At 43.9% G+C, this 13009-nt stretch overlaps 1 protein-coding gene across 3 annotated transcripts; it reads right to left on the bottom strand.

The window, feature by feature from the left end:
• Nucleotides 1-283: 283 nt before the first annotated feature.
• On the bottom strand, nt 284-12803 carry Slbp (stem-loop binding protein). Of its 3 annotated transcripts, NM_009193.2 has the most exons (8): nt 12424-12803; nt 12192-12308; nt 9972-10076; nt 6239-6298; nt 5729-5866; nt 3966-4115; nt 2130-2211; nt 284-1157 (listed from the first exon to the last, which is right to left on the bottom strand). In NM_009193.2, exons 1-8 carry the CDS (start codon nt 12480-12482, stop codon nt 1041-1043), a joined length of 828 nt encoding a protein of 275 aa, NP_033219.1. In that variant the 5' UTR covers nt 12483-12803; the 3' UTR covers nt 284-1040. The 3 variants fall into 3 exon arrangements, with proteins under 3 accessions (NP_033219.1, NP_001276654.1, NP_001276653.1); NM_001289725.1 differs by lacking the exon at nt 9972-10076; NM_001289724.1 differs by lacking the exon at nt 6239-6298.
• Nucleotides 12804-13009: the final 206 nt, after the last annotated feature.

The following is a 13009-nucleotide window of genomic DNA, read 5'->3' on the forward strand; positions in this document are numbered from 1 at the left end:
AGAATACCAAGGCACCCGCCCTTTGTGCTTAGGCACATAATGGTGAAGCTTTACCCTGAACATGTAAGCAGGTCCCATGTCAGAGCATTATAATCATCATGGTCTCCATACAGATCCGACGGACAGGAACTTAACAAGGAAACAGTGTCTGTACTTGGCCACTACCGACCAGATTTGTGCATGGTTTTCTCACGGAAGGGAAGTAACATTCCCATATGCCATACAAGTGGTTCAGGTACAAAAGAAAGGCTTGCCCTGACCCTCCAAACAGTATAGGGCAATGTTACAAGTCAGTTAAAGGGTCTTTATTTTTGCAATTATCATTCCATACAAAAGCAATAGAAATGCAAATATTGACAAGTTTACAACTGGATACATGAACAGAGTAACTGTACACATTATCATTTACAGCAATATTACATGGTAAATTAACTGATCATTAAAAAAACAAAGTTCTTTCTAAGTCCCTCTCTTCTGCCTCAACTCTCATAGAGCATGTGCTAAGATACTTACCTCACACTAATGCTATTTCAAGTTCCAAATTAAAACTATATAACTTACATACAGCCCATTAATATAATAGCTTAGCATCCTTTGTCCAGAGCTCTGTATGAGGGAAAACTACATTCACATTGATAAAAGACCAGAAAATAAGTTTTTACAGAGTCATTGCAGCTGCCTGACTGAGAATTCTTTATCAGTTACCTGAAAGGCAACTGATTCTAAATTGGTCCCATAGACACATGGTTAAAATCCACTGCCAACACATCTGAAAAGTGGCAACTGAAGGCTCAAGTTTCCTGTTGTCTAACTTGGGGGGCAAAAATATAATAGGGCTAAGTCTCCACTGCATTTAGCTTCATTTACAACTTAAAACATGCCTAACACATTTACCATACATAAAAATAAGGCAAGAAAAACAATTTATCATGAGAAAATAAACTCTTAACAGAGACAACAAAAACAAATGCAGAGCAACTCAGGCCTTCCAGGTGGCCAGGCAGAGCCACGTATTTCTCTGAGTAACCACCAGGTGGCAGTTAACTCATGGCAGAGAAGTCTTTCAAAGGTTCAGTTAAACAAGCTTCCAAATCAAACTCATCCTCCACTTGGCAGTCCACGTGTCTGACTTTGGTGGGTGTGCCAGCATACACATCCTAGAAAACAGAGGCAGTCATACCTGCATCAGTCCATCACACAGGCTTCCTTGTAGTTACCCTGAGCACAAGTGAACTTGCCCAGAAGAGCAGGACAAAGCCAAGACCAACATCGTCTTGACATTTCAATAGTGTACATTTATGTTACTTGACTTGTCCCAACCATTGTTGCTATCAAAAAGATCAATAAACCTGAGTACACCTGGAGTGACAGATGGGAACCAGAATAAGGTACCTTTGTTTATTGCCATAGTCAAACAAAGCATAAGAACAGCTTATAGTTGCTTGTGTTTTAAGTCTTTCGCATTTTGCCACTTCAGAACCTAGATATTTTACATATATATATAAAAGTAATGGAAGGTCTTAATCACAAACATAAAGGTACCTTATACCAGATCATTAACTACTGAGCCAGTGAAAAGACTATTCTGTGTAGTTCAAACAGTTTACTGGGGATGAGTTAATCTCTGATCTTCCTGCATGCACCACCACACCTAGCTTTATCATAAAAAAACAAAAAAACTAGCCCCTAGGCCAGGCAAATCCCAGCATGAAGGAGGCATCAGCAGGAAGACCTGGGTGAGCTCAAAGCCAAACTGGTTTCTACAGTGAGTTCCAGAACAACCAGGACTGCACAGGTCTGAGTTTGAAGTTAGCCTGGTCTAAAGAGTGAGCTCCAGGACAAGCATTGCTGTTGGAAAAACCCTATCTTGAAAAGACAAAAAACCTAACCAATTCCCTTAAGAAGCATTCAGGTGATCCCTACACCAGGAGCTCACCACTGTAAGCCCAAACTGAGGTAAACTGCTCAGAACCCAATTTGTGATCAATTTGGTATTTCTTGATGGAAAAAAGTCCTTTATTCAGACGCATTATAATCAAACTCCAGTTCTAACCTTGGGTATGTAAAGTGGTATGTACTCTCAAATGACTTCAAACACCCAAGATAAGAGACAGATCCAAAGTACTTACAAAGTTATCCTGTGAACTTGTCTGAGACTCAGAGCTGCTTTCTGTGAATTCAGTCTCCATTTCCCCAAGATCTACAGGTTGTCTGAGAAATGAAACAACACAAGCCTGTCAATTACCTGCTGCTATCACAAAGTTTGCTAAAGCCAAACACCACGACAACAGTGTTGTTTCCTAAGGAACACTTCATATTTGATAAATTTAATTCCTGACCAATCAACCCAACACAAAATACTGATACCAACTCAAAGTGAAAGGTCACCCAAGCTGGATGTGGTGGCGCGCGCCTTTAAACCCAGCACTCGGGAGGCAGAGGCAGGCGGATTCCTGAGTTCGAGGCCAGCCTGGTCTACAGAGTGAGTTCCAGGACAGCCAAGACTACACAGAGAAACCCTGTCTCGAAAAACAAAACAAAACAAAAAGAAAGGTTACCCAGCTCAGAGGACTAGTCTGAGAATTCACACACACCCGAAAATATCCTTTTTTGGTTTTTTTTGTTTATTTCACCTGCAGTGGTGTTTTGCTGCATGTCTGTGTGAGAGTGACAGACCCTCCAAAACTGGAGTAGGACAGGTGTGAGCTGCGATGTGAAGAATTGAACCTGGGTTCTCTAGAACTGCCAGTGCTCTTAACCACTGAGCCATCTCCAAGCTCCTTTTTTGTTTATCTATCTATCTATCTATCTATCTATCTATCTATCTATCTATCTATCTATCTATCTATCTATCTATCTATCTCTGACTGTCCTGGAACTAATTCCTGGCCCTATAAACATTCTTGAAAAGCAAAAGGGGAATGATGATAGAGCCTCAATACCTTCTAAGTCAGAACTTCAAGGTGAGCCTGTGCTAAAGTTAAGACCCTGATCAAAACACCAAAAATATAGCTAGGGGTGTGGCCCAGTCTGAAGAACATTTGCCTAACATGAATCAAATGGGGTCTACAGGCCCTGAAGAAATGGTTTAGTGGCTAAGAGCACTAACTGCTCTTCCAGATGTTCTGAGTTCAAGTCCTAGAAACTGAATGGTGGCTTATAGCCATCTATAATAGGATCCAATACCTTCGTTGTGCAGGTATATATGCAAAGCACCCATATGTAAAAAATGCATAAATAAGAATAAAACAGAGGCCGGGTATGGTGGCGCACACCTTTAATCCCAGCACTTGGGAGGCAGAGGCAGGCAAATTTCTGAGTTCGAGGCCAGCCTGGTCTACAGAATGAGTTCCAGGACAGCCAAGGCTATACAGAGAAACTCTGTCTTGAAAAACAAAAAAAACAAAACAACAACAACAACAAAAAAGAATAAAACAGAGGACAGGAGATAGTAGTGCACACCTTTAATCCCAGTACTCATGAGCGCAGAAAGACATCTGCATTCAAGGCCCACACAGTCTACACCTCCACCAGCTCCAGGGATGCCAGGACTACAGAGAAACCCTATCTCCAAAATCTAAACCAAAACCACTCAGATAGGACTGGGGAAGAGTGCTCAGTGGAAAATAGGCATAAGGCCCTAATTCTGGAATCCAGAATGCATGTCAAAGAAAGCTCACAGGCCCCCGACCAATATAGTAACAAACACAACAAACGTGAGAACCTGCCTCAAACAGGTATAAAGTAAGGACTGACACCCAAAGCTGTCCTCTGAAGTGCACACACAGCCAATTGTCCTAGACTGAGCTGTTTTCTAACTCTCAAAGACTAAATACAGAACAGGAGGTAAACTCCTCCCTGGCATCCACAACTCTGTGTAATAGATCAGGCCTAAAGGCTAATGCCTGTTCTCAGCAATGTTCAGGATAACCTGTCACTGTGACAAGAGATAAAGAAAGACATACATTTCTTGCAAATCACATCCTTCTTCAGCAGGAGGATCCCAAAAATGCAAAGCCACCTTCCAGAGTTTAATTTGTTGGTCCCATGACCGCCGGCTGTACTTCTTAAATTTGTTGGGGGTCCTGGGATGGATTCCAGGTTGTCGCAGGTGTCTGCAGGACATAACATTACTTTAGAACACTTTGGGGTTAACATTTAACAAATAACTCATATTCTCTTTTCTTTTTATTCTTTCTATTTTTTCATACTGCTATATAGGTCAGGCTGGTCTCAAACTCAGAAATCCTCCCGTTTCTGTCTCCTGAGTGCTGAGATGAAAAGCATGCACCACCACACCCAGTAATAACTGAGATTCCATAAGTTGAACAAAGAAGTCCATTAAAAGCAGTATCTCAGCAGGGCGGTGGTGGTGCACGCCTTTAATCCCAGCACTTGGGAGGCAGAGGCAGGCAGATTTCTGAGTTCGAGGCCAGCCTGGTCTACAGAGTGAGTTCCAGGACAGCCAGGGCTATACAGAGAAACCATGTTTTGGGGGGTGGGGGGAGGTTCTCCCAGCACTTGGGAGGCTGGGGCAGAATGGTAAATGAACAAGACCCTTTCTTAAAATCTCACTCTTCCTTTAAAACCCACATTCTAGAAAATGTTTTAATTCCAATTCTGCTTTAAAGACACAGATACACACAGCCATATTGTATGTCTGTTCAAGAGAATAATAAAGCTGGCACTGCCTCTTCAGTTCTGAGGCCAGCCTGGTCTACAAAGTGAGTTCTAGGACAGCCAAAGCTGCACAGAGAAACCCTGTCTTAGAAAAGAAAGAAGAGAGGAAAGGAAGAAGGTGGAAGGAGAGGAAGGCAAAGGGGAGGGGAGAGGGAGAAAATAAAAGCAGAATGTGTTACCTACAATAAACGGGTAATGGCGAGTTTTTTTCTCCACTTAGGGACTCTCAGTATCCACATAGTGGCTCAAAACCACCGGTAACTACAGTTCTAGGTTATCTGACACCCTCATCTGGTATCCAGAGGTACCAGGCACACACATGGTATTCTGCACATTCACGTAGAGAGGAAAAAACAAAAACAAAACACCCCCAACATAAATATATATATATATATATATTTTTTTTTTTTTGGTTTTTCGAGACAGGGTTTCTCTGTGTAGCCCTGGCTGTCCTGGAACTCACTTTGTAGACCAGGCTGGCCTTGAACTCAGAGATCTGCCTGCCTCAGCCAGGCTTCATACACATAATCGTTACACCACCACCATGCCCAGCTCTCCAATTAAGATACTTCATTCTTTTTTTTTTTTTTTTTTTTAATTTATTTATTATATGTAAGTACACTGTAGCTGTCTTCAGACACTCCAGAAGAGGGCATCAGATCTCATTACGGGTGGTTGTGAGCCACCATGTGGTTGCTGGGATTTGAACTTTGGACCTTCGGAAGAGCAGTCGGGTGCTCTTACCCACTGAGCCATCTCACCAGCCCCAAGATACTTCATTCTTTAACTTGACTTGTATTTTCCTACTGTGCATTTTAATAACTACATACTTTATAAAATGACACACTTTGTAAGTCCTGAGGATGAAATGCTACCTAACATTCAAAGTTGTAACATCTTCATGTTCACAGTCGATCTATTCTTGGTTTGCAAGTAAATTTTTATGAGTTACTAATAAATACTTCCTAGCATGTGTGTCTACTATAAGCAGCTCTTTAACAGGTACAACGCTGTGGGACAGGATTGGGACAGGCCTATGTGACATTACCTGGGCACCTCTTTAATATATCGATCATAGGCAATAGTGTTCTTCCCGTAGTTGATCTGCTTCTGCCTTCTCATCAAGACACTTTCATCCGTCTCCACATCAGCAGGCACTGAAGACATAGACTCCTTTGAATCAGAACTGAAAAGAATGAAGATTAAACAAGCTTTGAATTTAAGATTACTAGGTGCCAAGAAAAAAACTGAAACAGTCCCCCCTCTCCATTTTACATGATAGGAATCCTACCAAAATCCAGATTTTGGGCCAGGAGGTGGTGGCACACACCTCTAATCATAGCACTCAGGAGGCAGAGGCAGGCAGACCTGAGTTCAAGAACAGCCAAGGCTACAGAGAAAAATTGTCTTGAAAAAAACCAAAAAAACAAACAACAAAATAATTCAGGTGCTGTACTATAGAAATTTCCAGTACACAATAATGAAAAACAACCAATAAATGCTGGGGCAATCATCCCTGAAAGTGTTCATTCCCAAGCGAGGAATGTCTCAGGCGCACCTTCCCGATGATGACTTCCTCTCTCTCCCAAAGTCGTTTATGAGCAGTTTTCTTTTGTACCTGAGAACGGAATAAAATACTGCTGTTTTTAAAAGCATACCGCACACCAAACAAACAAACGAAGCCTTTTTTCTGAACAACATGCTTTGGCAATGGGTGAGTGCTGAGTATGAGGAAAGCCTGGGCTCATTATGTTAGACCCTGACAACCATAGGGACTTGGTCTACAACAGGAAATGTACTACTTTTTTCTTTAAAAACATATTGGACTGGAGACAAGATATGGCTCAGCAGTTAAGATTACTTGGCGTCTCTCCCAGAGGACCCAGGTTCCATTCCCAGCATCCATACGGTGGCTAACTCCAGCAAAAGGGAGATATGATGCTCTCCTCTGGCTTCTATGAACACCAGGCATATGTGGAGCACACAAACACACACACAGTGGGCAGTGGTGGCGCACGCCTTCAATCTCAGCACTAAGTTTGAGGCCAGCCTGGTCCACAGAGTGAGTTCCAGGACAGCCAGGACTACACAGAGAAACCCTGTCTCAGGGGGCAGGGTGGGGTGGGGAGGAAGGGGGACCCACACACAGGCTCATATACAAGAGGTCTGAGTTACCAACAGCTGTGAACTACCATGCGGGTACAGACACTGTACATCCATGCCACGCCTGTGCAGAGGTCCAGGACAACTATGAGAGCCAGTTCTCCCCTTTCATCTAAGTTCTGGGGGTCAAACTCAGGTCATGGAGCTTAGAAACAAATTTCACCCATTGAACTATGGGTGAAATGGGTCAGCATTATTTCTTTAAGTCTATTTGTTTGCAATTTATGTCCCAGGTAAGTTTTAATCCTTCCCTTTCTCTAGCTAGAGATATAGCCTAGTTGGAAATGCTTACTTAGCATGTATAAAAATATGATTCCCTAGCTCCACATATAAATAGGACATGGTGACATGACTCTATTCCCATCACTCAGGAAGTGGATGCAGAAAGATCAGGAATTCAAGGTTAAACCTTGTCCCTAGTCAAGAAAACACCCACCAACAATAAACTAGGATTAAGGGTTATTATGTGCTGCGAGGCATGGTGGTACACGCCTTTAATCCCAGCACTTGGGAGGCAGAGGCAGGCGGATTTCTGAGTTCGAGGCCAGCCTGGTCTACAGAGTGAGTTCCATACAGCCAGGGCTACACAGAGAAACCCTGTCTCCAACAACCAAAAAAAAAAAAAGGGTTATGTGCTACAACCTTCAGTCGGTTCTTACTCTTCCAGATTTCCCTGAGATCTTTTTTTTTTTTTTCTTTTTTGGGACAGAACTTCTAGGTATAACCCCTGAAACTTACTATGTAGACCAAGCAGGCCTTGAGAATCTATCAGCTGTTTTTCAAAGGCACTTTCTATTTTACTGAGGCAAGGTCTCTGCATGAATCCAGAATTTACAGTTCAGCTAGTCTACTCCATTTGTATTTGTGTGTGTGTGTGTGTGCCTGTGTGCTCTCACGAGGACAATCTGTAGGAGCTGGTTCCCAGGAACTGAACTCAGGTCATTACAAAGCAAGTGCCTTTCCCGACAGAGCCATTTGCTGGCCTTGGTTTGGTTAGTCTAGCCAGCTTGTTACTAGGAATTCCATTTCTGCTTCCCAAGTGTTCTGGTATTAATTATAGGCAAGCCACCATGTCCACCCAGCTTTTATGAAGGTGCTAGAGATCCCGATTTCAGGTGTCATTCTTGTGAAGCAAGTACTCCATCCACAGAGACATCTCCCCTCCCCTGACTTAGTTTTACACTAGTAATTGAAATTCTGTCAGGCATACCTCAAGATCTTTTCAATCCTCTGAAAAACCATTCCAGAGCACCAACATACTGTATTTGACTACAGTAAGATAACAAATGACTACACTCTAGAAAGCCCATATCCAAACTCTGGAGTTTTTTGCTTTCTTCCCCAGCATCTCTTTCTAGTAGTCCCTGTGCTTATGATCTATGTTAGAAATGTCTTTTAATAAATCTCCAACTTTGATTCATACTGGCCCAACTTAAAACTCTTCTCTGGCAGCGCCAAGGATCTAGCTTTACCTGAGTGGTGGTCCCTAAAAAATAAAGCAACTCCTCAGGCTACTATGGGTGACGATGTGGACTAGTTTCTTTATGTCGACTGAGTAAAAAGTACTTTTATGAGAGAGCATATCCAAGCATAACCCTGGATTCAACTTTTAGCACTGCCATAAAAAATAAAAAGCTTATAGAATTTGGGGAGATAAATTCATGGATAGAGCTTTTTTTCATACAAATTTGAGAACCAAAATTTGAATCTATACCACCTACTTAAAAAAAATAAAACAAAAAAACCCTGGGTGGGCTTAGAAGTCACCTCTGAATTCCAGTGCTTGAGGGGCAGATATATGGGCTCCCCATACTAAATTGGCTAGGTAGAGTATCCAAATTATCAAGGTCTGAACTCAGTAAGAGCAATTTGAGGGAGACACCTGATGGCAACCTCTGCTCTCACTGTACAGCTGCACATGCGCACATGCACACATTAAGATGAAAAGAGAAAGACCACCACCACCACTCAGTCCTATTACTACTAAGACGGGGTTTCAAACTAGGAAGCACTCACTTAAAGGTTTTTTTTTTTTTTTTTTTTTTTTCAAACAAAACTACCTAGTCCTATTCCAGCAGCCCAAGAAGCCTGCAAATGTGTATTTCTAACAAGCTTCCAAGGGAAGCTGATGCTGGCCTAAAGACTAGAGTTTTCCCTTTTTGTGTTGTAAAGGGATCAATAAACTCGGGGATTCATCGTGCTAGGCAAGCTCATTACCAAGGAGCAGATTTTTGAGAACCTTTATTCTAAAATATCCTATGAATTGCTAGTAATTGAAAAAAATATTACAAAAGTTTAATAAGAATTCTGGAATTGGGCTGGTGAGATGGCTCAGTGTGTAAGAGCACCCGACTGCTCTTCCGAAGGTCCGGAGTTCAAATCCCAGCAACCACATGGTGGCTCACAACCACCCGTAACGAAATCTGACTCCCTCTTCTGGAGTGTCTGAAGACAGCTACAGTGTACTTACATATAATCAATAAATAAATCTTAAAAAAAAAAAAAAAAAAGAATTCTGGAATCTTGGTTTCCTTAAAAAAAAAAAAACAAAACACACACACACACAAAAATAAGCTGAAACCAGGAAGTAGTGGCGCACATCTTTAACTTCAGCACTTGGGAGACAGAGGCAGGCAGCTGAGTTGAGGCCAGCCTGGTCTATAGATAAGTTCCAGAACAGTCAGGACCACACAGAAACTCTGAAATAAAAAAAAAAAAAAAACCCCAAAAACTAAGCAAAACAAGAACCACAAAATACTAGATGGCTCTGTTTTCATCTTAATACCAGGTATGGCTATGGGGCTGCAAAGCAGCAGCTGTGATTTGCCTCACGCTTTAACAGTAGCATGGGTTTGACAGCTGCAGTAGTTTCTGCGATTGTGTGATGTTTGGAACTCTGGGAATTTTTCAGAGGGCCTATAAATGCTAGAGTGAAATGAGGCAGGGTTGTTGGTTGTCCAGAGGGTTATTGAGGTTGTTAGTAGTGTGTGCAAAGAAAGAAAGATTCAAAAAGGACCCTCCCTCTTTCCCCTTTATGCTTCTTTCTCTCCTACCTAGTGACAGGGTGAAACGGGGGAGGGAGATAAAAGGTAGAAGAATCCACAAAGTAGCCACAACAAAGTGTGTACCTTGCAATCTCTTTGTTAACTCTGGTCCTCATTTCATCTTCTTCAACTGCACTGGCCCAGTCAGAACATCTAGAACGGGGCTTATGGCCTTCAGGAGTTGTAAAGCTACAACAAAATAAAAATGCATTTAAATCGTAAGTATTCCTGTCGTCTTCTTTCTTTTTTTTTTTTTTTTAGGAAAGAATATGCCATGGCTTTGGCAGAACGGGTGTGTCTGGATACTCTCAAAGCCTGTCTGGACTTCACTAGAAATCTACCTGGCTACTATGAATCAGTGCTAGATCTGTCAGTACCATGAAGAGGACCTACTATGGAACTTGGCATTATGTTCTGAGACAAGTCTCACAATACAGTCTTGAAAACTCTCATGCATCCATTTCCTATACTCCAACATTCCTGTAAACCTAGCACTTCAAAGCAGGAAGATCTCTGCGAGTTCAAGGCCAGCCTGGTGGCCTACGTCATGAATTAATTATAGGTCTACCAAGGCTACAAAATGGGACCCAGTCTTTAAAAGCATTCCTATCATTGGCATGACGAAGTGGCTATGTGGCAACCTATGAACCAAAGGGGGGGGGGGGGTGTCTAGATATCAAGACCCACAGAATTTAAGAATCTGACATTTGGGACTGGAGAGATGGCTCAGCAATTAAGAATGCTTGCTGTTCTTACAGAGGACATGGATTCAGTTCCTAGCCCCTACAGTCACTCATAAATCCAGTTTTAGGAGCTCCAATGTTCTCATCTCCACAGGCACCAGGCACACATGCGGTACACATCTATCAAACAAAACACTCATACACATAAAAATACTTTTAATCCCAAAACTTGGGAGGCAGGTGGAGCTCTGAGTTCAAGACCAGCCTAGTCTACCTAGTGAATTCCAAGAACATCAAGGTCATGCAGAAAAACCCTGTCTTAAAACAAACACACACACAAACAAACCCTAACATTTATTTTCAGATAATTGGGAACATGACAGGGTCTGAAGCTTCAGCTCAATAAGGTTTTTATTTGGTTGGTTTTGTTTTGCTTTCATTGAGACAAGATAGTCTAGTCTCACTGTGTAGCAAATAAAGAACTTGAACTTCTAATTCTCCTGCCTGTAACTCCTGATCACACCTGAGATCACTGATATAAACGCTATCACCTTCCTTTAATCTACCTTAGGGCTGGCCTCTGGCCTTTCCTATACTCCCACAACTAGTCTAATGTCTTCAGAGATGTGCTGGTAATTTCACATTTTCACCTGAAAGTTTCCCCAAGGTTAACAAGATTTCCTCCCAAAATAGATCTGCCCATCCTTTGCTCCTGTTATCATGAGAAATGACTGGCATCAACAGAAATGGTCAAGGGTTTCAATCAGGCTGACTTTTCTATCCTCAATCAACATTGCCTGTGTATTCAGAAGTCACTGAGTTAAGTCACTAATTCCCTTCACTGGGCTTGGCAGCCCCATGCTTATCTTATCCTCCCTTCTAGTCAGCCATCTAGCAAACACCATAGCCCATAAAAGAAGGTATGGTCAAAATTTCTGAGATCGCTTTTCTCATCAATCACTACACAAAGGTCCCCAAAGAGAGCACTTCCCTGAAGAGTTCACATCACCAGCTTACTCTTAAGGCACTCCTGGTCTCTCTGAATTACTATTTCACTTGCTAGCCCGCCTCCATCAGGCTACCAAGGGACCTCACTGACTTAAGCACAATGCCTCAGGGAAAAAAATCTAAACACCGTGGCAAAAGCTTATCAAATGGAAGGACCCAACTACAAGTATGAATAATCTAGGACTCAATTTTGGTTTGTATCTCGCTTTCACTCAGGTAATAAAACCTAATTTCTCGCCCCAATACACATACACACACACACACACACACACACACTCACTCTCTCTCTCCCCCCCACCCCCGCCCCGGAAGCAGGGGAGGGTTGGAGGTCGAAACATTTTAACAAGATGTTCATAGTAGTAGTCCTTGACATTACTGACATTATGAGTGAAAAATATAAAGGCTGACCCACTCCGGATAAAACCAGTTTTGCTGCCACCTATCAGTCGCTGGTAAGATGCTTCTAACACTGAGCAAAACTGAAGAGAATCTCCAGAGTAAGCTAATCTACTCCACCAGCTTCGAAAACCCGAGTGCCACGGGATGAGGGTCCCCTTGGCCCGTCTCCAAACCCCCCGAGTGACCAACCCGTTTCCAAGGAGTCGGGACCCACCTTTCAGGTCGGTGGTCCGCAGTCTGGAGCTCGCCTTCCTCGGAGTCCTCGGGCTTCCGGTCCCTTCCGTCCGCTCTGCGCTTCCGTCCGAGACTCCATCTCGCAGGGGACCGCGGGCTGAGGACACAGACTGCGGTCAGTGGGCGGGGCCCCCAAGCACCGATGGTTCAGGGAACCCTTAGCTTACAGACGGCGAGAAGTCGAGGACTCGTAGACCGCATGACCCGCTTACCTCGCACCACCGTCGCGGCGACTCCCATAACCGGGTGGGCTTCTAGGTCTGCAGGCCATGGCGGCAGAAGTCTGAAGGGCAGCTCGGCGGCAAGCACTTCACTCGGCAACAGCACTGACGAGGTCTGAGCTCGCCTTGCCCAACCGCCCTTAAGTGCGCAGCGGCCCCGCCCCTCGGTAACTCCCGCGCGCGCGCGGCGAAGGGCGAAACCATGAGACGCGCACCTGCAGGGGAGTCCCTCTCAGCTCTGCGCGCCCGCCTGACGGACCCGGCTCCAACCCAAGCCTTGGGATTGCGGGCAGTCGCTAAACTACAACGCCTAATGCGGCCGTCCGAAGGGCGGGAGAAATGGAACAGCCCGACTAAGGCGGAAAGGAACTGGCGACCTCCCCCAGCCCCCACGGCCTTCCAGGAGGCTGGCGCTGTAGCAGCTGGGCCTCTGATTGGTTGCCCCTTCGCGGGCCCGAGGGATATTGGCGGGAGATTGGGCAGTGCGCGCCACTGCCTCTCAAAGTCAGGAGGTGTGGCCACGGCGAGGGCCGGCCCACCGAGATGCAGTCCAAGATCCCGACCGGCCCCTCCTACC

Source organism: Mus musculus, chromosome 5, assembly GCF_000001635.26.
Source record: "Mus musculus strain C57BL/6J chromosome 5, GRCm38.p6 C57BL/6J".
Taxonomy (NCBI): domain Eukaryota; kingdom Metazoa; phylum Chordata; class Mammalia; order Rodentia; family Muridae; genus Mus; species Mus musculus.

What these genes read in the sequence shown, in the direction of transcription:
- Slbp (NM_009193.2), bottom strand. Translation starts at nt 12,482, where the DNA reads ATGGCCTGCAGACCTAGAAGCCCACCCGGTTATGGGAGTCGCCGCGAC. An exon ending in CGCCGCGACGGTGGTGCGAG is followed by an intron (nt 12,309 to 12,423) that starts GTAAGCGGGTCA and finishes CTGTGTCCTCAG; the next exon opens with CCCGCGGTCCCCTGCGAGAT. An exon ending in TATATTAAAGAGGTGCCCAG is followed by an intron (nt 4,116 to 5,728) that starts GTAATGTCACAT and finishes TATGTCCTGCAG; the next exon opens with ACACCTGCGACAACCTGGAA.